The sequence below is a fragment of the Peromyscus eremicus genome, chromosome 1, assembly GCF_949786415.1.
Source record: "Peromyscus eremicus chromosome 1, PerEre_H2_v1, whole genome shotgun sequence".
Classification (NCBI taxonomy): domain Eukaryota; kingdom Metazoa; phylum Chordata; class Mammalia; order Rodentia; family Cricetidae; genus Peromyscus; species Peromyscus eremicus.
Genome location: NC_081416.1, coordinates 51776255 through 51800744, shown reverse-complemented (window position 1 = coordinate 51800744; position 24490 = coordinate 51776255). Strand labels below are relative to the sequence as shown.

Below are 24490 nucleotides of genomic sequence, written 5' to 3'. Positions count from 1 at the left end.
CTTCCGTCACCTGGGTCCTGGAGGTCAGGTTTGGCTTTGAGTGGCTTTACCTGTTGAGCTGTCTTGCTGGTCCTCATTTTTATGATTATCATCTTTTTGGTGGTGCAGGGGATGGAACCCATGGCCTCACATATGCTAAGGATGACCTCTACCACCGAGCTACAACTCCAGCCCCCCCCCCCCCCCCCCCCCCCCCCGGCACTTTAGTTATCCCTTTCGCTTGGCCTTTGCCACTTTGGACACAGTAAACCTCAGCTCTGTCGGCAGTACTCACGCCCATGGCCACTGGACAGACCCTAAGCGGGCCAGGAAAGGTGGCGCTGTCTGCAGCTCTGGGGAGGATACTGGACTGGTTCTCCACCTGTATGACGTGGGTGTGAGGGCTTGATGAATCCACATGTGTGCTTAAAAAGGAGATTTTATTTTTACTGGGAGTGGTGGCACACTCCCTTAATCCCAGCAGATGCTGGTGGATCTCTATGAGTTCAAAGCCAGCCAGGTTTACATAGTGAATTCTAGGCTAGCCGCAGATACATAGTGTCTCAAAAAAAAAAGTTTTATTTTTAATTGTGTGTATGTGTGTGACAGAGAGGGGGTTGAGGGAGGGACTTTAGTGCCCTTGGAGGCCAGAAGAGGGTGTTGGATCTCCTAGAGCTCGAGTACAGGCAGTTGTGAGCTGCCCAGCACATGGGTGCTGGGAACTGAATTTGGGTCTTGCATGCTAGTTCTGATTTCCTTTTCTGCCCCTGTCATTTTTGGCTTTGCAGAAGGGCTCACTCACATGGCGGTCAGGAGAAGGACCCAGCTTTTAGCTGGCTCTCTGTGCTACCTTGCCTACTTCTGGGTCTTGGATTTCAGTTTTCTCCTGTGATAAATGAAGGCCCAGGACAGTGTGTACTCTGAAAGACTTTTTGGCTATTGCAGGAGTGGGTTGAAGAACTCCTGGTGCCTATGACTTGATCTAAGAGCACGTTTGCTTGCTGGGTTCATCCCTGCTGACAGAGGACAAAAAGCAGCGATGTTCTTCAGAGAGGAGAGGAAAGGAATGATAACTCTTACAACTCACTCCTCTCCAGGGAACAGCCAGCTTGAGGCAGGCATTTGCTGCTCTTGTGAAGGGTGGTGACTGTAGGTTTTGGGCAGAGGACAGGCAGCGGAAGCTGGACCCGTTTCCAGTGCTCCTGAGTCAGTTCTTTGTGGCCTGTTTTCATTTTTTCATCTGAAATGTTGTGAAATCCCAGACTTCAGCCACACCCACGTACATTCTGAGTATACTTGTGGTACATTCCAGCTCTAACTCTGAGGGCTGTGGAGAAGATCTCTCACCTGCCAGCACTCCTTCTCCTGACCCTTGTGTGTGTCGGGGATGGGGGTTGGATTTTGAAATGGGCTGGGGTTGCTGGTTGCAGTGGTGAATATGGATTGTCACCTTGACAGGACCTAGAATCACTGACCTGACCAGCCTCTGGGCACATCGGTGAGGAATGATCTCAATTAGTTCAGTTGAAGTAGGAAGACCTACCCTGAAAGTGAGGAGCAGCATTCCACAGGTTAAGGTCCTGACTACGTGCAAACGAGAAGGCGAGCTGAGCACTCATTTCTTGCTCCGACTGTGGATGCCAGGTGACCGGCTGCACCAAGCTCCTGTTGCCGTGACTTCTGACACAATGGACTGGACCCTCAAACTGTGAGCCAAGATAAACTTCCCTTTCCTTAAACCGAGGTTGCTGCATATTTTATCACAGCAGCAGAACAAGCGGCACACACCAGCCATCTTGTTTTTCCCCCGGATTGTCCAGGTTTTAGTACTGCAAGTCAAGTGACCCAGGACAGGTTGTCTTCCTTCCTCAGTCTGCATCAGGGTATGCCCAGCTTCCTCAGACAGGCTACAGGTAAATAAAGGACCCAGCAAGGCACAGGCCCCAGAGTCACCCCTGGTACTTCATAAATGTACCCTAGCGAGTCTGATCGAGAAGAACCTGGGGAGAATCCTGCAGAAGGTCTCTCACACCTTGAGAGACCCTGCCGCAAGGGGCTAGGGAGGGAAGAGAGCCAGCGCCTGCCTGATTTACAAATTAGGCAGGAGGATCGGGCAGAGAACATCATGAGCACCAGTCAAGTTTCTCACTCCTCCCACCCTCCAGAGTAACTGGGTGCTGACAAAGCTTGGCTTTGTTCATTACAAAGGGTGACTCAGAGTTTTCTGGCTGGAGGCCCATAAGAGGCTGTGCCAACTGCAAGAAGTGAGTGTCCACTCCAGCTTCTACCAGACCACCTTGTTGCAGAACCAATGGTTGTTTCCCATGCCCTGCAGTCCCTTTGGTGAGGAGATCAGGAGGGGCCCATCTCTGTTGTAGCCCTGATCCCTGGCATGTGGGGAGGCAGCGGCCACATTCTTCGGCTTGGTAGGCAGCTGCCAGTTCTGCTGCTTGCGAACAAAGCCTTTTCTTAACTGAGCCAATGAACTGCCTTCCTCAAGGACACTCCAAGGCGGAGAAGCTCCTGGATGACTAGTGTGCTGATGGCAGAGGGTTCCATCCCTGCATCCCTGTGACAAAGGGCAGAGCTGTTCCTCAAAGAATGGACGCTTTGATGGTTCCCTGAATCATATGTAGCAGATGTGTGTGTGTGTGTGTGTGTGTGTGTGTGTGTGTGTGTCCCTCTCTCCTAGGGTTTATTACACTTACATTCCTTGTTCCTGCTCCAGAGCTAGCATATGGCAGTCCTGTAGGCATGGCAGTGTGCTGCTGGACATGGGTCGATGGGCTCTTGGAGGGACATACCATCATGAGGTTCCAGGAGAACAACTTGGGATGATCGGGCTAAGCCTCACCACTGGCAGGGAGTATCCATAAGGCTCATTCAGCTATTCTGAGAGCTTGGGCAGAGCGTGATTTCCTATAGACTAGTGTTATGAGTGTCCCAACAGTGTAGCATGATAGCCAGGAACACAGGCTCTGGAGTCTTCTTCCCTGGATTGAGATATTGTCTAGGTCATTTATCAGGTGGAAGTAATTAACCTCTCCGAGCCTCAGTTTTCCCAACTTTAAAATGGGGATAATAGTGTTCTCTAGGTTGGGAGACTCAATGAGTTAAGTGGAGGGTAGCCTGGATTGTTATCGTGAGTGACAGGAAGCAACAGGGGCCAGGGATGCTGGTGGTGTTGGTGGGCTAGGGCTGCCATAATGAAGTACCACAGATGGGTGGGAACTTCACAGAAACGTATTTTCACGCAGGTATGGAAACTGGAGGTTCAAGATTCAAGGGTCAGCAGGTCTAGTTTCTCCTGAGGCCTCTCCCCTGGTCTTTCCTCTGTACTTGGCATCCCTGGTCATCTCCTCCTCCCCTTTCCCCTTCCTTCCCACTTCCCTTCCTTCTTCTCTTTAGTTTTTTTGAGAGAGGGTTTCATGTAGCCTGTGCTGACCTAAAACTTGCTGTATAGCCAAGGCTTCCCTTGAACTCTTGACCCTCCTGACCCCATCTAAGTGCTGGGGATTACAGACCTGCACCACTGTGGGTTCCTCCCTCTCCTGCTCTCTTTCCCTCTTCCTCTGTCTGTCTGTCTCTCCATGGGTCTTACTATGCAGCCCAGGCCCAGTTCTCAAACTCACAGAGACCTCTGCCATAGCCTCCCAACTCCCAGGATTACAGGTGTAAGCCACAGATCCTCACTGTTTGTTTTGAGACAGGGTCTTACTCTGTAGTCCTGGCTGGCCTGGAACTCACAGAGATCTGCTTGCTCCTGCCCCCACCCTCCCCAGAGTGCTGGGATTAAATGTACATGCCATCAGACCTGGCAATTGTTGAGTTTTTGACCATCTTCTTGTTCATGGTTATTCTGAGGGGGGTGGAGTTGACATGGAAGCTGGAATCTTTTCAGTTCTTTAGACAGGTCTTGTTCTGACTGGCCTCAAACTCATGGTCCTCCTGCCTCTACCTCCTGAGTGGCAGTGATTGAGGGCTTGCACACCTCTCCAAGCTCTTTTCAGACTTCCTGGGAGCTTCAGAATTAACTCAGAATTTCTCACCATAGACATTAATCCTCTTGTTGATGTGTCGCGAGAACACAGACCACCATGTCCAGACCTGGCATTTAAGCTCCACCCCTGGCTTCCCCAGCTCCTTGTCACCCACCCCTCTGGGGAGCTGAAATACCTTGGAAAAGCTAATCACTTCTTAGAAACAGGCTTCTGGGAAGGCAGTGGTGCCATCTGGGTTCAAGTGTTGTTTTTGCTGTTGACTCTGAATCTCTTGGGGTTTAAGCTGCTGCTGCTTCTTCTTCTTTTTTTAATCCCCGAGCTCTTCTTGTGCTTGATAATTATGGCTAAATTTTTTTTGTTTTTATTTGAATCAGGATCTTATATAGCTTTAGCCAGCCTGGCATTCAATATGTGGGCAACATCCTGCCTCAACTGCTCCTGCTGGGATTACAGGTGTGCTCCATCATGCCTGACTGTGGCTAATGTTTATTCTTGGGGTCATTACTGCTCACTCCACCTCCACATTCCAAGTGGTTCTGAATGTACTGTGTTTCCTTAGAATGAGGGTGAGCTGGAAGAAGTTCCTCTGGTGCCACCATGGTCAAATAGTCATCAGGGAAGCTGATGACAAGTTGAACCAAAGCCATGAGTCATGGTGCGTATGTACACACACACACACACACACACACACACACACACACACACACACACGATGGTACTAATAAAAGGGGGGCAGTGAAATGGCTTTGTGGGTAAAGGTGCTTGCTGAGCAAGCCTGGAAACCTGAGTTCAATCCCTGGGGAGTAGAGACAAAGGCCACAGTAGAGAACTGGATCCACACAGTTGTCTTCTGACACCCCCCACCCCAATAATAAATAAAAAGGAAACCACAAGAGTAACAGAAATCCCTCCACCTTCCTATAGGTAGATCATAACAGAGCCCCTCTGCAGACAGAGAAATGGAATAAACTGTTCAGCATAGTGGGTGGGACTTCAGGGTCCAGGTTACCCAGTTGCAGCTTTACTCCCTTGTTAGGGGTCTTGCCTTAGCCTCAGTCTCCCCCATGCTGGAAACAGGGCATCAGCCATGAACATCATAATGTCACATGAAGGTGACATTTGAGATTACAGCGGGAAAGTGTTCTGCATGAAGGAAGCACTCAGAAATTGTGAGCTCTACTGTTACTCTCTTGGCGTTGAGCTTGGGACACACCAAGTGTGTTTCATGGAAATATTTTGCTAATTATCCATCAGAGGCCGCCTATCCTTGAGATTATCTTTCCTTTCCTTTCCTTTCCTTTCCTTTCCTTTCCTTTCCTTTCCTTTCCTTTCCTTTCCTTTCCTTTCCTTTCCTTCCTTTTCCCTTCCCTTCCCTTCCCTTCCTTTCCTTTCCTTTTCCTTCCTTCCTTCCTTCCTGGCTACAGGCTTTGATCTTTGAGAGAATCCTATTAACAGCAATTCCGTTTAATGATTCTAAGCAATTACCAGCCACCACCCCACCATGTGGCTGTCTGGGACCAGTGTGGGACCAGTGTGGGACAACAGAGGAGAAGTGTCTGGGAAGGAGGAAGGTCCTGGAAGGGAAATGGGCCGGAGCTACCCTCTTCTGACCCCATCTTGTCCTACGCTTATGCCATAAACACCTTCTGCTCTTGGTTTCCTTTGAACGGAAGCTTTCTCCCAAGGATTTTCTTGAAGTATTTTTAGAAAAGAGATGAGACCCAGACCTGTCCTTGAGTCATGGATGTGATACCACTAACACTCCACTTAAAGGTGGTCCTGAGATGTTTGCTCTTCTCGGAATTTTTAACTGTGATTGTGAGTGTGCGTGAAGAGGCCAGAGGTCAATGTCTGGTGTCTTCCTTGGTCATCTATAATTTTTGAGACAGAGTATCTCACTGATCCTGGAACTCATTGATTAGCCTAGGCTGTCTCTGCCCTTGATCTGAGTGCTGGGGTTATGAGTAATGCCTCCAGCTTATGTGGGTGCTAGAGTTTCAAACTGGGGCCCTCATACTTGTATGGCAGTCACTTTATCCACAGAGCTATCTTCCCAGCCCCTAGGCTGGGCCGCCCCTCGCTCTCATTTGGAGAAGGTGAGGACATTCTAGGCAGGGAGACAGTAGGAGCATGCAGAGCATGTCCAGCAAGTGCTGAGTGCCATAGAACGGCTGGAGTGTTTCGTAGCACGCAGAGTCTTAGTGGGATCTTCCTTTGGGGAGTAGGAGAGGCCACTGGTGGTTTTTACATGAGGAAGAGACATGAGCTTGCTTTTGTTTTGATCAACATCATAACCATTATAACAGCAATTATAGTGATCAATAGAAACCACAATTTCTGTGCTAGGCATTAGCTAAAATGCTTCAACATGACTCACCTTACTTAATCCTACCTTAGAGATGACTGGGGAGAGTTCACACAGCCCATTCACACAGCAGCAGGGCTGAGACAAGCCACCTGTCCAAACAGGAAGTTAATGCTGGTAACCATCCCTCAGTCTCCCTAAACCTGGGTGTCTTCATCTCTGATACTAACTTCATAGGATTTTCTTAAAAATACACGTAAAACACTTGGCACAGTGCCTGGAACACTATAATAACTCAATACGGGTTAGTCATTGTGACTTTTGTAGCTGTTTCCCGTTTTAGAGTGTCCCCTGCTCTGCCAGGTGCTGGGTGGTGCCAGTGAAATCGCATGGGTTGAAACCAGTAAACTGGGCTCATAAAGCCACCCCTGCCAGTGTAGGGTGAAGCAGAGGGTGTGCCTTCTGCATCTGCTTGGGCCCTCTCTGGTTGCCTTGGTTACCAGTCTGGACACCTGGTTCTCTCTGCAGCTGGTGCTTGTCCAGCTCAGGTCTGGGACGATTTGTGTTGTTCCACAGTGGTTTCTCTGAGATCACCCCTTTCTTCCCTCTCTGTGTTTTTGCTGCAGCTGGGTGGGGACGTGGGGATGTATGGACCCCACAAGTGTCGCAGTGGAGGATGAACGGAAGGGAGCTGAGGCAGGAACTGACTCAAGTTCTTTCGGGGAGAGCATGTGAGCATTGGGAGGGTTGCAGATGGGAGCAGAGACAGGAGAGCTTAAGGACTACTTTGGATTTAGAATTGATAGGCTTCGACAATTTAACAACACAAGAAGTGTTGTGTCCAGCCTGAAGGCTCAGATACATCCCTTTGTTTTCCTTTCCACCTTTGTTCAGAAGAACATATCCGTCTCCATGGTGTCGAATCCCACTCCCAGGCTGGTCATTAACTAGAGCTAATTAGCTTTCCTGTTTTTAAATAAAAAAAAAAATTAAAAATTGTATTTATTTTTTTGTCTTACATGTATGGGTGTTCTGCCTAAATTTTGTTTTGTTTGGAAACAAAATCTCACCCTGCAGCTCAGGCAGGCTTGGAACTCATAGTAATCCTTCTGCCTCAGTCTGCGAGTGCTGGAATTACAGGTGTGTGCCACTCTCTTTTCTGGGCTGACTCTCAGGCAAGTTTGGCGTTTTAACAAAAGAAGTCAAAAGAGAAATCCAGAATGACTCCCCTCCGCTCTCCGGAACCTGCTTCTCCTCCAGTGAGTGGCCGCTCTGCTCCAGGCTTCAGGCTACAAAACAGTGACAGGATTATGGTGCTCTCCTCGGCTCCCCTCCCGCCTCTTGCTCCCAGCATCCCCCGCAAGTCTTCTCGCCACTCCTCTGGACCTACCCCACAAGGGGCTTCTGCACAGCCACCCAGCCACCGCTCCTGCTCTTCACACTCCGTCTTTCACTTCGGTTCCATGTCTCGGCCACAGGGCTCTCCAGGGCTACAAACCCGCCCTTGACCTCGACTTCCAGCTGATCTCAGCATGACTACTAGTTTTCTGTGACTAGTTCTCTATCAGATCTCGGCTTCCTCTGATAACCCTTCTGTCAATCGTTTTCTTGATCTTGACATCCTCAGGTCCCCGCGATGTAGCTAGTCTTTCCTCCCATGCTCCACTAGCGTGCCCACTGCTGGGATGCCCTTCCTTGACTTTGCATGGCTCACTCCTTCCCAGCCTTTAAACCTCAGTTAAATCTTCCTTGTTAGATCACTGCCTACCACCCAAGCAGGTTCCACATCCCCATTTACACCGTCTTAACCAATCGATTCATTCAGAACATGCCCTGATCACAGTGTGGTCTCATGTATCCCAGACTGGTCTGGACATACACAGTACCTAGCTGGGGATGATCTTGAACTTCTGATCTTTCTGCCTCCAACTCCTGTGCTCGTATTATGGATGTGGGCCACCATGGCTGATTTATGTGTTGCTGGGGTTCGATACCCAGGACTTTGTACATGCCAGGCAGGCATTCCTCCAACAGAGCTACACCCCTAATCCCAGAATATGATGATGTTTTTATTGTCCTCTTTATTGTGTGTCCCCATTGCAGAGTGAACTCTAGAAGGGTAGCCTGGCAGCCCAGAATGGATATGTCTTTTTACTGGTGGGATGCTGGTGGTGGATGAGTTATGCGCAGACCTGGCTAATCTCCTCCTCCATCCCACTGGTAAGAAAGGCTGCATACCTGAGCTCCAAGCAGGGACTGTGCCTATCCCACTGAAATCAAAGAATTACTTTCCTGTCTGCAACCCAAAAGGATTCTGCTGCCCAAAGAGAAGGGAGTGCCTTGGGGGTACACAGTGGACACTGTTTTCCATGTACACACTTCACAGGGGAGCATTTTCCCTGGGATGATGGATACAGCGGGTCTAGGTGGGGTGGATGGAGGAGCAGTCTCAGGATTTGATGCTTAGCAGCCTTTCTTTGGCTCTTGAGAGGTCGGCTTTCATAGAGTTACCAGGCTTTCCTACTGGTGTAAGGGCTTAGGACCCACTGGACACTCAGGTGGTGAAGGTAGCCTGTCAGGAAGTTGTCTGTTAAAGGTGAGAGGGAGGTGGTACAGCGCAGGAGGTAGACACAGGGCTTCTCCATCTGAGGTTGACTTGGAGAAAAGAGCAAGAGAAAGAGAGAGAGAGAGAGAGAGAGAGAGAGAGAGAGAGAGAGAGAGTTAAAGGTTTTGTTGTGGTGGTTTGTGTAAGTGCATGCACACGTGTTCGTATGTGCACGTGCCCATGTGTGTACAGGTGCAAGTGCATGTGTGTGTGCACTTGGAGATCTGAGGTCAACCTTGGGCGTTGTTCCTCAGAAACTGTCTATCTTGTATTTTTGAGACAGGGTCTCTCCCTGGCCTGGGGCTCACGGACTGAGTTAGGCTGGCTGGTTGGTGGCCCCCAGGGATCTGCAGGTTTCTGCCTTGCCAGTGCCGGGATTGCATGGGTTCTGGGCACTGAACTTCGGCCCTCACATTTGCATGGCAAGCACTTCACCTCCACTGAGCTTCCTCTTCAGCTTGAGGGTAAAGGTTTGGAACTGAGATGGGATAGTTGATCTCCGGGTTTTGAAAGAGGCTCCGGGATGCGATCAGTGCAGGGGTGGTAACTGTCATTGGGATGAGTGGGGACACTTTTCTGAGAAAAGGCAGATGCTTTTTACAACAGCAAGACAGGATGGTAGGCTGGCAAAACGTGAAGATGCCCAGCTGGGCTTGAGATTTGTTTTTCTTTGGTGTGAAAATGAGCTGACTTTCTGTGAGATTGTATTCTTATCTTTGGCTTTTTCTTTATCTTTAACATTCTGATATAACAGACTCTTCAAAACTATCCTATCTGGCTGACAGACAGTGGTGGTGTATGCCTATAATCCCAGCACTCAGGAGGCAGAGACAGGCAGATCTCTGTGAGTTTGAGGTCAGCCTGGCCTACATACTAAATTCCAGGACAACCAGGGCAGTTACACAGAGAAACCTTGTCCAAAAAAAAAAAAAAAAAAAAAAAAGAAAAGAAAATCCTATCTGTGTGTGGTGGTATCCCCAAAATATTGTGCACCCTAATAAACTTATCTGGGGTCAGAGACAGAACAGCCACTAGATACAAAGGCTAGCAAATGGTGGCACACACACCTTTAATCCTAGCACTCCAGAGGTAGAAATCCCTCTGGATCTCTGTGAGTTCAAGGCCACATTGGAAATGACCAGGCATGGTGACACACGCCTTTAATCCCAGAAAGCAGCCTTTAATCCCAGGGAGTAGTGGTAGAAAGCAGAAAGGTATATAAGGTGTGAGGACCAGGAACTAGCAGCATTTGGCTGGTTAAGCATTTGGCTGGTTAAGCTTTCAGGCTTCTAGCAGCAGCAGTTCAGCTGAGAGCCATTGGGATGAGGACACAGAGGATTCCAGTCTGAGGAAACAAGACCAGCTGAGAAGTTGGCCAGGTGAGATTATCTGTGGCTTGTTCTGTCTCTCTGACCATCCAGCATTTCACCCCAACAACTGGCCCCAGGTTTGATTTTATTAATAAGACTCTCTAAGATTCCTGCTACATCTGTGTGTGTCTTAGTTAGGGTTTCTATTGCTGTGAAGAGACACCATGACCACGGCAACTCTTATAAAGGAAAGCATTTAATTGAGGTGGCTTGCTTACAGTTTCAGAGGGTTAGTTCATTATCATCATGGTGAGGAGCATGGCTGCATGCAGACAGACATGGTGCTGGATACATCTTGATCAGAAAGCAACAGGAAGTAGACTGACACAGAATGAAGCTTGAGCATTGAAGACCTCAGAGCCCACCCCCACAGTGACACACTTCCTTCAACAAGACCAAACCTACAGCTACAAAGCCACACTTCCTAAATGCCACTCCCTATGAGCTTATGGGGGCCAATTACATTCAAACTACCGCAGTGTGGCTATACATTGGGAAGTCCAAGCATAGATCCATCCTTGGCATTTTCTTCTTCCGATGGATGGAGTTGCCATGTAGAGAGCCATGGGTATGGCTATCATGAGATGAAATCCAGAGAGTCCAGGTCACTTAAACAGCATAAAACTTGTATGTCCTGAAGAGTTGGGTGGGCAGATGGTGTTGAGGGGGCACCCTTGAGTTGGCCAGACAGATTTGGGATCCAAAGCTAGGTCTAATGCTTGTAAGCTGGGTTTCACTGACACCCTCCAAGCCTGGGACTTCATCTAGAGAGGACTGGGTAGTGGCGGCTCTTCCCTCCTCTGCTACGGTCATAAAACGTGCTGGCTAGTCACAGGACATTCCCACCCCCAGGGAGCCTGACAGTTCAGTGTGCCCCAGCATGAGACAGAGTTTTTGTCACCGTTACTGCTGGTTCTTTCCTTCTGGCATCTATCCTCCTGTTTTGGGGATGATGGCATGAGGCCAGCTGGTAGGAGTGAGAGCCAAATCTTGCTCCTCTGTTTATTCACACGGTTTCTATGGATGTGGCAAAAAAGCAAACAGAAGTCTGACTAGATATACGCGCTTGATATCCTGCAACATTTAAAACCAGGGTCTACTTACGTAGGAGGCTAAAGACATAACATTATGTTAAAATGAGTAATGGCCCCAGCCAGGGGAAAAATGTGTTTTAAAGGAAAAGTTCTCAGCAGGAAGGAACGTGCGAATGCCTCACTGCTCTGAGAAGTGCTAGCTCCTGTGTCTTCTCCATGGTCCCTCTGTGCTGTCTAGGTGTGAGTCCAGAAGGGACATTTTCTCCTGGGCCACTCCCTCCATCCGGCACCTGGGGGAGGACTCCAAATGAGGGAGGCTCTGTGGAAGCCTGTGGTACTGCAGGGACAACTTGACGCGAAGAGCACTTGGGTCCCAACAAACTGCTCAAGTCAATTGTGTGTGACTCTGGATTGATCCACCTGGACTGTGCTTTGTCATCTCTGACATGGGAGTTCGTTTGTTGTTTTTATTATTTTAATAGAACACCTTTCGTTTATTCCTGGACAGTTTCCGACATGTAAACAATGTATCCTCCCTCCCCGCTCGCACCGGGACACACCCCCCTCCCCACTTCAAGCCCTCTCTCTGTTTTGTGGTTCACTGAGCCTGGTTAGTGCTGCTGGTTGCACTGCTGACTGACCTTGTTGGCTTGATCCTGTGCAGGTGACTAGAGCCGCAGAGGGTTCACGACTGCAGCAGCTTCCAGGTCACACCTAGAAGACAGCGTTTTACAGTGCTCTTCCCGTCTTCTGGCTCTTGCATTCTTTTGTCCCTTCTTCCAACATGTTCCCTAAGCCTTGTGGGGAGTGGTTAGCAGAGATGTCTCATTTAGGTCTGGGCCAGCAATACTTAACTTATTCCCAGCACTTTGACCACTCAGGAGTCTCTGTGCTGCCCATTGCATAGAGAAGTTTCTCTGTGCAGGATTGAGGACAGCACTAATCTGTGGGTCAAAACGTAAGTATTTCGTTAGAAGGCAGTTTAACAGCATGTTCATGTAACAAGGCAGCAGTAGTAGGCGTCCCTCGGGCCTATCACTAGGTTTACAGGAACAGGCACAATGACATGGGACCCTCAGCTGGAATGTTTAGGAATGTGCCTTGTACCATTGCTCTTGTACCATCACATCTGTCCAGATGGAAAGAGTTAGTCACCAAACATGGAGTAACCGGAACTTTACATCCCTGATGTGTTTCTGCCCTCAAGGAATCAGCATTTAGCTAGAGAGAGAGAGAGAGAGAGAGAGAGAGAGAGAGAGAGAGAGAGAGAGAGAAAAGGAAAGAAAGAAAGGGAGGCTATGGAGATAAATCGGGATCACTCAAGGCGCCTGGGGCCAGCCCTTTTTGCTGTGCAGACATCCTGGAAGGCAGAAGTGCTGGGTGGGGTGTGCTCCGCCTCCTGGCAACCAAAGCCGGGGAGAAAGGAGAATCTGGTATTCATTGTGTGGTTGTTTCTAATTTCCTTCTGCTTTCAAGATCCTCTTCTGAGGGAGAACAATGCCCTGAACAGCTAGGCTTGGCTTTCCTGGCACTTGCCCAGCCGAGGGGAGGGCCAGGCACCCGAAAGCATACAATGGAGAACTCTCTCAGCAGATGGCTTCTGACATCCTTTGAGAGTCACTGGGGACAGTGAGGTGGGGGATAGCTGATGGAAAAAGCCTCCACCCCACTTCATGTATAAATGTTATTTTAAACTTTCCCTAAACCACCAGGGTTCTGATGATGACTCAGGTGTCTGGAGGAGGCCCTGGGTCACAGGACTGCCTGCAGGACTTAGACCAGGAGCTAAGGGGTCATTCCATGCCACCGTGGCCCCGGAAGTAGGCAATAGTGGTGGGTACTGAGAACATCTACCTGGTGGGTTCAGCTCAAGGACCAGAGCATGGGAGGGTCCTAAGCTGGATCTGCCATTTCCACAGCCAGGATCTTTAAGGCCAACTGGGGGCAGAAGGCCTAGGGCTGTGTCTGAGGAATGGGGTGGAGTTTCCTCTTTCCCTGCTGTCTTCACACTTGGCCTTTTATTTGTAGACTTTAGAACATTTATCAGCCTTTCTGGTGTCACTTTTCATCACCAGATAATAGAATGGTTGCAAAAAGGATGGGCCCATGTGTATAAAGAGACAAGAGGAGCTGGAGCGTGTGAGTGTGGACTGCAGTCTGGAGGGGTCTGTCAGGAAAGATGGTAATCTGGAAGACAGAGTGAGGAGTGACTCAGCCCTAGTGGGACATAGGACAGTCATCTTTAAGATGTGGTAATATTTAGAGGAGGGGAGCTGGGCAGATGGCTCAGTGGTTAAGAACACTTGCTGCTCTTCCAGAGGACCTGAGTTCAGGTCTCAGTACCCATATCAGATGGATCACAATTACTTTTAACTTCAGCTCCAGGAGATCCAGCACACTCTTCTGGCCTCCATAGGCACACACACACACACACACACACACACACACACACACACAAATTAAATTAAAAAATTTAAAAGATGTGACAATATTTAAGTGAGTGGGTGGCTTATATTTGTAATCCTAGACACGAGAGACTGAGGCAGGAGAATCGCTCATGAATTCAATGTCAGTTAGGGTTACATAGTGAATTCCAAGGGTATCCTCGGCTACAGAGTGAGACCATGTCTTAAAAATAAAATAAATAAATAAATGTGAGAAGGCGAGCAGGATTTTCACATGCATGTCACTTGAATGGGATATCCTTACCATTTCTGCTATTATTTGTTTCATTTTTTTTTGGTATTTACATTAAAGACTTATTTATGTGTTTAAATTGTTTTGCATTTACTTGTTCAGTGTGTGTGTACACATGTGGGTGTTTATGCATCACAGTGTTTATGTGGCGGTTAGAGGAGACGTCGTGGGGCTCAGCTCTCTCCCTCTACATTTATGGTGGGTCTGAAGATCAAAGACAGGTTGTCAAGCTTGGTATCCAGTGGCCTTACCTGCGGGCCATCTTGCCAGTCCCCTGTTTATTTGGGTTTTGAGAGAAGGTGCATATCCCAGGCTGGCATTGAACTTAGGATCTCCTTGCTTTGGTCTCCCAACTGCTGTGGTTACAGGTGTGCACCGCCATGCCCAGCTTTCCTGGTTATTTTTTAAAACCTTTAGTTCAATCAAACATGTTTTCAGCTGGAGGTGTAACTCAGCTGGTAGAGTGCTTGCCTAGAAAGGGCCAGGGCAGACATTGTCCCCAGGCTTCCTCTCATGCTCTGCAGATCTCTCGTTCTTTATTGTCTTCAGTGGGGACAGGTGTGGTCAGATGGGCTGACATCCTTTCAGTCATGATTACAGGATTGCACTGAGATGTGATCACGGTATGAGTCATCATGAGATATTCTGGATGCAATCAGTGGTCATTTTTTGTTCACTAGAAGCTTAGGCACTGAATCTCAGGCATGGACATTGGCACTCCTGGGCTGGGGCCTTGTCATATCTTGCTCGCTCTGGTTTCTGGAATGGGAGAAAGTTTTGGAGGGAGAAAGAAGCTGCGGGAAGTAATCCCTGTGTTCCAATGGGACTGGAAATCCTGCTGCAAGGCCTGGAATTTTGACTTCCTGTTTGGCCTGGCACTTGTTCCCCCACATTTTTGGCCCTGACACATCCTCTTCCTCCCCCTCTCAGGATGTTTCCTCATCTGCAAAATGAGGGGGTTGTATTAGATCATATCTCAGGCCCCTTTAAGTTTGAAAAAGTGCTGATTCTGCCTCCCAGCCACCCCCTCACTCTTCCCCCAGGCCTTTTGATTGACAGTGAGAAGATGAGGAAGAATGTGTGTTCTATAGCTCCAGCTCCCAACAAAGAATGATCTAGTCCAACAGATCAATGGTACCGAGGTTGAGAAAACCCTGTTTAGGGAAGGAGGGACAGAGGAGTGGCAAAGATTGGAAAGGCAAGTGTGTAAATACTCTCCAGATAACGGACAAATGACGATGCATGGTCGAGGCTTATAAAGGAGAGAACAGAAGTTGCTGGAATGGGATGGATGTGTTGTGGGCAACACACTCACAGTCTGGGTGAATACATTTTAAGCTGCTGGCCTCAGAACAAACCAGTGCTAGAAGTGCTTCAGTTTGCATGCTTAATGCTCCCTGAGAAAGGGTTCATGGGTTAAAGGCTTGGTCCCCAGGGTGCCACTGGAAAGTGGGGGAGCCTTTAGGAGGTGAAGCCTGGTAGGAGAGACTTAGGGCATTAAGGGTGTGCCCTCAAAGGGGATTGTGGGACCTTAGCCACTACCTCTTTCTCTCTGCTTCCTGGCCACAAGCCGAGTGCTCACTTTAGCCTCCTGTAGCTGTAACTGGCCTGGCAGAAGTGAAGGTGTCTCGTGTCTCCCCATCTGACTGTCAGGCTACTGAAACAGTGGACTCCAAAGAAATGGGAATTTCCCCAGAATTCTCATGCTGGGAGAAGGAAAGGGCACCAGACAGAGAGGGAACTTGTCTCCTGGAAAGAGATTTCATACAGTTCTAACAACTTGTCAGACCACCTTACAGGATGAGACTAAAATCCAGATAAAGATGGGTTCCTGGTGGGCGAGGTCACACCTTGACAGGGACTGCTTAGATGTGCTTATCCGTGGCCCTCTATCTAAATTTTTTATCTCACTTCAGGACCCTGAGGACGGACTTGGGGTTGGGGTTTGTGGGATCTCTCTGTCCTTCCCAATGTGATCGCACTGAGTAAAACCCCCTCTCTGCTTTCTACTTTCAATTCGGCTCTTTCAGTTGGTTTGTTGGGGATGGGTAGCTGGACCTGTCATGCACACAGGCTGTGAACCCCAAATTCGATAACAGCCACCTGGCTCCATCAAAGGCCCAAAGCAAGTGGTATGTCAGATCTTGGACCATGTTCTCCAAAATGTGTGGTTTCAGATAAGTATTTCTCCTTATAAATAAAGAAATCATCCCAGTTATTTCATTATAGTAACAGAAAGCTGACCACACAAGGAGAGTAATGCTATTTCCGCCCACCACCCCCCTCGGCTTCCTGATTCACTATGGAAGAGCCACACCCTGTGAGGGACCCTTCCTCTGGAAGTCAGCAGAGGTGGCTGTTGATGCCAAGTGACTCTCTGAGGATGATAGACTGGGTGGTCCAGTCACTCAGGCCGGCTCTTCCCTATGGGCTCTATCATGACATCAGTCACAGTTTCTCTTGCCTTTTACCCAAATAACAGCTCAGTTGTTATTCCTAGAGTCATACAAAGGAAGATGAAGAGAAATAGAAATTGTATCATGTACCTGTAACCCCAGCTACTCAGCAGGCCTGAGAGACAAGGCTTGAACTTGGAGGCTAGCCTAGGCAACTTAGTGAGACCCTGTCTAAAAAGGGGTAAGGAGGCAGCTCAAGGGTGGAGTACTTGAGTAGCATGTGCAATGCCCTGGGTTCCACCCTCAGCGCCCAGTGGGCGTGAGTGCCTGTAGAGGCCAGAAGAGGGCGTTGGAGCTCCCTAAAATGGAGTTACAGGGAGTTGTGAATGGCCTGACTTGGATGCTAGGAGCCCAGTTCAGATCCTCTGGAAGAACAAGAAGCAGGCTAAGGCTCTGAGCCATCTCTCCAGCCCTGAAAGTGATTCCTTAATGGCTAAGGCTAGAGGTGGCTGCTCTCTTCCTGGCTCACCTTCATCCGATGTTTGGATGTTCTCTAGAACACATTGTCCTCTTCTGATCTTGGGCTCGTACAGGGCACCCAAAGGATACACACCGGCTTTTTCCACAGCTTCCGTTAAGTCTTTGCTACATGGAAACCACACAAGGAGGTATGCTACATCCAGACCCAAACACAACCAACAATAGGAATTTCCAAAGCTTCCTACTAGGCACAGGTTTGTTTCGAGGTTCTGCTGGGGTTGGGGGTGGGGCTTTTCCAGCCCGCACAGAATGAACAGGATGGAGAGATGCTAATACTGTTTGGAATTAAATAAAAAAAAAAAATCCCTCTGTTGTTGTTTTACAGGGCTGTAGCAGTGGCCAGGAAGAAAACTGCCCCCACTGGAAGTTGTTTTTGTGACTGTTCTTTGGAGCATTGTTCTAAAAATGGGAAATTACATCTTGCCATGCCAAAGGAAACAAACACCTCAGTAAAAGGGACACTTTCCCTGAGGTGGCTTTTTGGAACATGAACAATTGGAGCTACAGCCACTTCTGGATGGAGGCTGTGGCAGAAGTTCGACAGGTGCTTTCTTTTCTTGCAAGGGATGGGATGTGGGCTTATCTTTGCAACGAGGGTGGGCTGCGGCAGCTGTGGGTATAGGTGACTGTCTACTTATCCACCAATAAACATTTGTCAAGCATCATCCGTTCTGTGACCACCTTGATGCGTTTTGCTTACTTGTTTGTATTCTGAGCTGTTCTTGAAATGTAACCCAAGCTGGCTTCAAATTTATAATCCTCCTGCCTCAGCCTAGAGGGTGCTGAGATTATAGATATGTACCACCATATCCTGCTAGCTCAGTGTGGTCTCTTCTGTTTCCTTCCCTGGCTTGTTCAAATTCTGGGGAGGGTTGACCCTTGGCAGGCATCTTTCTTGTCACGTTTTCTTCAGTTTTCAGAGTCGGCACATGACAGCCCGTCCACATGACTGAGGAGCCAGAATCTCCACACATCCCTCTCTCTTCTTCCCCTTTCTTCTCTCCCCCATCCCCAAGGACTTTAGCACGTCAATCATTACATTACTCCAGAGTCAGGACTTTCCAAAGCGTCCCGTCACTGTGGTACAGTCTGAAATTCTTGTTCTCTGGTGGCAGACATTCAAAGATCTTTTTTGGATTATCTGGTTAATATTTAACATTTATCCACAAAGTACAAAATAATCAGGCTTTCAAATTTATCAGGCATGAGATGGATACAGTTCAGAATGATTTGTAGTTTAGGAAGAACCAAGCTTTGTGATATGATTTCATCTTTATTAGGAACAAGGATGTGGGACCACAGGGCTTGATGCATTTCACATTCTTCAGAATTTTGCTTATAACCAGCTGCCTATGCTGTGTGTGAATTCTAAGCATAACGTTTTGTGTGTTGGGTCATCTCTGGGGGGTTCAGTATTCTCTTTGGGACCGATTGGTTCTTGATATGGTTCTGTCTAGAAACAGAGAGATGGAATAAAAAGAGTCCCGAGACCTGTAATGGAATTTGCTGTCTTAGTTTTCACATCAGTAGCCGCTTTTCCATTAGAGTAATGGTTTTCAACTAGTGGGTCTTGGCCCTGTTGGGAGGTCACATATCAGATATCCTGCATATCAGTTATTTATTATGATTCATAATAGTGGTAAAATTACAGTTATGAAGTAGCAATGAAGTAATTTTATGGCTGGGGGGGTCACCACAACATGAGGAACTGTATTAAAGGGTCGTAGCATTAGGAAGGTTGAGAACTAGTAGAGGCTCAGAAGTCTTGCGATGCAGACTCATGTGTGAGGGCTTTGCTTTCCTTTGAGTTCCTCTGTATGTTTTTAAATTTCAAGACAGGGTTTCATAATTCTCAGGCTGGCCTGGTGTCTACTATATAAAAGAAGACACTCTCGGGCTTCTGGTCCTCCTGCCTCCACCTTGCAAGTGCTGGAATCACAGGGTGCACCTGGGCTCTGTGCACACCAGCAGAGTGCTTTACCACCAGCTGCATCCGGGTCCCCTATGCGCCAATATTTGAAGGAATCTTAAATTGGTCAGATTTAGCAAATCAAACTTTAGGATGCCTGGTTGAATGAAAATTTTTGGTGAGCCTTGAGCTGTAGGCTTGTCTTGAATATTGTGTGGGCCGTGAAGGATGAAAACTGGTTCACCTGGGAATGCTGGGAAAGGCAGATCGTTGGGAACTGCTTATGCTTCAGATATTTATGTCTAAGTTTCATTGCCCAGCCGAACTGGGGGCGGGGGAGAGGTACAAACCAAAGGCATGGTGGGCAGCAGGATCTGAAGCACAGCAGGAAACAGGGCTGTTCTGGGTGAGGCGGTGCATCCTCCCACAGGAGACTGGGAGTAGGAAAGGATTCTAAGGATCCCCTTAATCCACCTCCCAGCATTAGGATCACAGGTCTGTTGCCACATCTGGCTGTTTTATTTTGATTTTTTTTTTCTTATGTGAGTGCTGAGGATCTGAACTTGAATCCCCAAGCAGGGGAAGCGAGCACTTTACCCACCAACCCATCTACCCAGTCCCTTCTGTTTTTGCCTTTCTGAGGCAGGCCTTGAAGTCATAGCCATCTCTCTGCCTCAGCTTCCTAAGTGCTGAGGTTATAGGTGTGAACTACCAAGTCTAGCTGTTGGTACCTTGATCTAAAGCCCAGTAAGATCCATTTTGGACATTTGGCCTCCCAAGTTAGGTGTGTGCATTTTAAGCCATTAATGTGGTGGTAATTATTTGTTAGCCAACCATAGGAAACAAATTCACAGGTCACTTGCATCCATGCTGAAAGCCTAGTGCGGACATTGGATCAGAGAGAAGGCGTTGCATTCCGGGGTGGAAACGGACTCAGCGACTGAAATGGACATCTAAGGTCGGAGGGCCAGGAGATCCCAGCACTCCACAGTCCCTTCTCCTCCCCCGAGACCTACTCCTCACTCCTGTTTCTTTCTGACAACATTTCTATCCTGTCCTAGGGATGACAGAGTACATACTTCCGTGTCAGGAGCCTGAGGGGGAGCTTAGGCAGTGCTGCAGCCAGATGCCTTCCGTCTACAGCTGGTTGTGGGCTCTGGGCACGGAGCTTCAGGTGCCTTGTAAAAGTCTTAACAAGGCTTGTGTGCTGGGCTGGGCACCTGGTTACTGTCCCAGGAAGCAAACCCAAGTTCCTAGCTCTAGTTTTATCAATTCTGAAGCTGGCAATCATGCTTGCTTAGCTGAATCTATTTTCAGTTTTTGTTTTTTTTTGCATATACCATAATTTTATAATTTTAGTTCATGGAAGTGTGCTGGGTGGCTAGCTCTTGGTGACTCACTTCACATTCTCATATGCCTGTTGATATATTCAGTAAGTGCCTGGGCGGACTGTCCCTTAATCACAGGTTTCGGAGTGCCTTGTTTGCCTGGCCCTATCGTCATCAATCAAGGCTTCTTTTATCATCTAGTTGAAGCCGTTCGGAGCAACTGGTCATGAGGTGGTGGATGACTACCCACAGCTGCCTTGGTATTTGCAAACAGCCTGCCTGGTGTCAGCTGCAAAGTGGCGGGCATTTTATGCCTTTCATCTTGATAAGGTTGATGAGGGCTGGTTTTGCTTCCTGTCTTGTGAGTCACTAACAGATTTTTTTTTTCTCTGCCGGGCTCACCCTGGCTGTCTCCTGTGTCAGGCGGCAGCTTCACCGATAATCAATGGATCTTGAGAGTCTGCAGTGGCTGCCCCTCTGCAGAGACCTTCCGCTAAAATTCCTGTGGTTGCGGATGAGGAGGGCAGCAGAGGTTTCACATTTTCTTCCTCACCCAGATTCATAGCTTTCTTCCCAAAGCCACCAAGAAACATGGCCTTTCTCTTCCCCGAGTTCCTTGGAGTTATGAATGTTAAAATTAATGAAGGGCTACAGTTTCTTTTTCCCCCTTTCCCTTCCTTTTCTTCCTGCCTGCCTGCCTTCCTCCCCTCCCTCCTCTTTTTTTTTTTTTTTTTTGGTTTTTCGAGACAGGGTTTCTCTGTGTAGTTTTGCGCCTTTCCTGGAACTCACTTGGTAGTCCAGGCTGGCCTTGAACTCACAGAGATCCGCCTGGCTCTGCCTCCCGAGTGCTGGGATTAAAGGCATGCGCCACCACCGCCCGGCTCTTTCTTTCTTTTTTTCAGTAGAGTCTCACTATGTAGTTCCGGGCTGGCCTGGAGCTTGCTACACAGACCAAGCTGGCCTGGAACTCACAGGTCTGCCTACCTCTGCCTCCTGAGTGCCACTGTGTCTGGCTCTTTACTTTTCTAGACAAGGCTGGTCTTGAACTTGTGGTGATCGGTCTGCCTTTGCCTCCCAAATGTGCACCACTAGACCTGCTTTTACCTGAAACATTTATAACTTTGTCTTCGTAGTTTGTGCTTAATACTTCCCAAACACAGGAAATGCGTATTTGCAAACCACCCTCCTGTGGTTTTTGTTTGTTTGTTTGATTTTTTTTTTTTTTTGAGACGGGATTTCTCTGTGTAGCCCTGGCTATCCTGGAACTCACTCTGTAGACAAGGCTGGCCTCGAACTCACAGAGATCTGCCTGCCTCTGCCTTCCCAGTGCTGGGATTAAAGGCATGTGCCACCACCGCCCGGCTCTTTTTTCATTCTTGAAATGTAAAAATCCATTCTTAGTTTGAGGTTCCTTAAAACAACATCATCACAATCAACAACATCAAACCACACAGCCTTGACAGGACCTCGGCCTTCCAGCTGTAGTTCATGGATCAAGGTATTTGCTTAGCCATGCCAGAGGAAAAAAACCCCCAAAACAAAAACCAAACAAATAAAAAACAATCGCAGTTCCTAGTTAGTTTCCTTGGATTTCATATGGACTGCGCAGATAATCCACTCTTTCTGTGGTTATAGTCAGTTCATTCTTTTTTTTTTTTTTTTTTTTTGGTTTTTCGAGACAGGGTTTCTCTGTGTAGCTTTGGGCCTTTCCTGGGACTCACTTGGTAGCCCAGGCTGGCCTCGAACTCATAGAGATCCGCCTGGCTCTGCCTCCCGAGTGCTGGGATTAAAGGCGTGCGCCACCACCGCCCGGCCAGTCAGTTCATTCTTGCATTCTGCCGTGTGTGTGTGTGTGTGTGTGTGTGTGTGTGTGTGTGTGTGTGTGCATGCGCGCAGGTGCATGTGTGTGTTGGTCAAAGGTCAGTCCCAGATGTCACCCTCCCTGCCAAGACAGGTTTTCTCCCGGGGGTGTGAGGTTTTCGTTTACATGAGTGCTGGGGAGGACACTTCGGTCCTTGAGTTTGCACAGTGAACACGTTCTCAGATGAGCCACCCTCCCTCCCCTGCATTCTGCGTTTGAAGAACCTAAGGTACTGTGCATTTCTCTGGGTTAATGCACAGTCTTACACATTGCCAAAGCCCTCTTAAGGCAGAGACCCACTGCAATATAGTTATACTTCCTTTTATCCCCAGTCAACTGCACTGTTTGTACAAGGTAAATATTTCCCTAGCAGTAAATAGGCAGTTAAAATTCAGAACTTTTTATGGCCTTGGATCTTATCCATTTAAATAATACCATCTAGGTGGATGGTTTGAGGGAGGCAAAGGTATGCACCTTAGACAGAATGACCTGGATTCTGAAGAATCTGGGGCCTTGGGAATGAGGGAGTGGGGCTGGTCCCCACCAGGGCCCTACCCGTCACAAATAATCTCTCTTGGAATCGCCGATCCCCCCTGACCTGCCCTGGAATTTTTACAATCCCAGCCCCTCCTCCGTGGCAGACAATGAAGGAGCAGGCGTGGTGGCTTTAACATTGTGCACACACATGGGTGTTTAAGGTGGATTTTTCTCACCACTGTCTCTAGTTTACTGCCCCTCTAGATTCCTGTGTGGGAGTCTGTACAGGAGCTGGGCCTGAGCTCTGGTTGTGTGAGACATACAAGAGATACTGTTGATGATTACCGAGTGTAAGCAAAAGATAAAGGTTTTAAGATTGCAGTTTCTGCTGTGGTACTTCAAAACCAGGCACGTGGAGGTAGAAGGTTACTTCTGATTCTTGGTCCTTTTCTGTCTTCGGAGCCAGTTCAGAGTCTAGATCTGGCAGGATGGCCTTTAGGGTCTCCCGGGAGTGGAATTACTGCTAATTCCAAATTCATTACTGACCGGTCACTGGCGGGCTTCAGCTGCGCCATACTGTTCGTGTGTCTTCCCCCGTGTTTTCCCTCAGGATTCTGACTTTAAAAACCTCTCCCAAATCAAAATTTAGAAGTCAGACCAAACGATTCAAGATCGATGCGAGAGAATGACGTCTCACCATCCGCATCCGCCCAAAAGCCAAGGGGCTGGGGGGCCTGGTCCGAGTTCCAGAGCACACTCGGAGCGGTGGGACAGCGTGGACTACACTGCCCCCTCGTGGTGGCGACGCGCGAGGCAGGCGTGGCCCGCCCCCGCCCACGTAGCTTCTAGGCGCTAGCTGGGCTGCTTGGCTGGCATTCTCTCCCACAGCCTCCTTGCTCAGATGCCCTCTGCCTCAGCCCTTTCTATTTCTACAGCTCTTCTGCACAACGCCTCCTATTCCTACTCTTTACTTGACTTCTTCGGATGGTGTAGCCTGGCTTCGGATGGGGGCTCACTGATATTAGGACAAATTCTAAACTAAACATCTTTTTGGGCAGCTGATATTATGTGTGGCCTGTACACAGGTCCTGAGGTGGGGCTTGGCTTTTGGGAACTAAGGGCCGGGGAGAGGGGACGTATGAACAGAGGGAGACAAGGCCCCGGCCTTGTGCTGAACTTGAACATTTATGGTCAGTGTGCCGTCTGCTGTGAAGGACGGAGTGTGTGTGGGTGCTGCTCAGACTTTGCATGTGACTAAACTCCATGTGGCAGGTGTGGGGTCCTTCAATTGCTTAGCAGTAAGTCAGCTGAGAACACGTAAAGGGGCCTCTGGGTTTGTTGTAGCGAGGGATGATGGTGTGGCCTGTGGATGGAGGGAGTAAATGACGCCAGAGGTCTCCTCAGTTGATTGGACGAGGAAGGGCTAAGGTCTGCCCATCTGGCGCCTGGCTGGAAACAGTATCGCCCAGGGGATGGAGTTAGAATCCAGTAACATTTTGGACCAGACTTGGGGAGGGAGGGGTGATGTCATAGGTCTGTGGGGTAAGCTGGGTTAGAGCTTTGACAGATGATGGGGACCTAGCTAGAAAGCTTTGCACTCCACTGACGGCCAATAACGAAAGCCTAGAGGAAGGAGGCCTTCTGGGATTTCTTGTGTGGCCCCAGGGCAGGGATTCAGTTGCCCTCCCTGAGTTCTGGTTCACTCCATTCATTTTAGGACCTGGCTCCGGCAGGTGGATAGAAAGACCAATGAGCCGGGCGGTGGTGGCGCACGCCTTTAATCCCAGCACTCAGGAGGCAGAGCCAGGCGGATCTCTGTGAGTTCGAGGCCAGCCTGGGCTACCAAGTGAGTTCCAGGAAGGGCGCAAAGCTACACAGAGAAACCCTGTCTCGAAAAACCAAAAAAAAAAAAAAAAAAAAAAAAAAAAAGAAAGAAAGAAAGAAAGAAAGAACAATGAACACAGGCAAGTGAGATGCTTGCAGTTTAT

General features: G+C 48.6%; 1 protein-coding gene across 1 annotated transcript in view; it reads left to right on the top strand.

Moving 5' to 3' along the window:
• Nucleotides 1-17582, top strand: part of Ahnak (AHNAK nucleoprotein) — an 89838-nt gene extending 72256 nt beyond the window's left edge. Inside the window, exon 6 of the mRNA XM_059261140.1 lies at nucleotides 17253-17582. Within this exon, the coding sequence (XP_059117123.1) occupies nucleotides 17253-17260 (8 nt within the window). The 3' untranslated portion in view covers nucleotides 17261-17582. The remainder of the gene's footprint in view (nucleotides 1-17252) is intronic.
• The last annotated feature ends 6908 nt before the right edge of the window (nucleotides 17583-24490 follow it).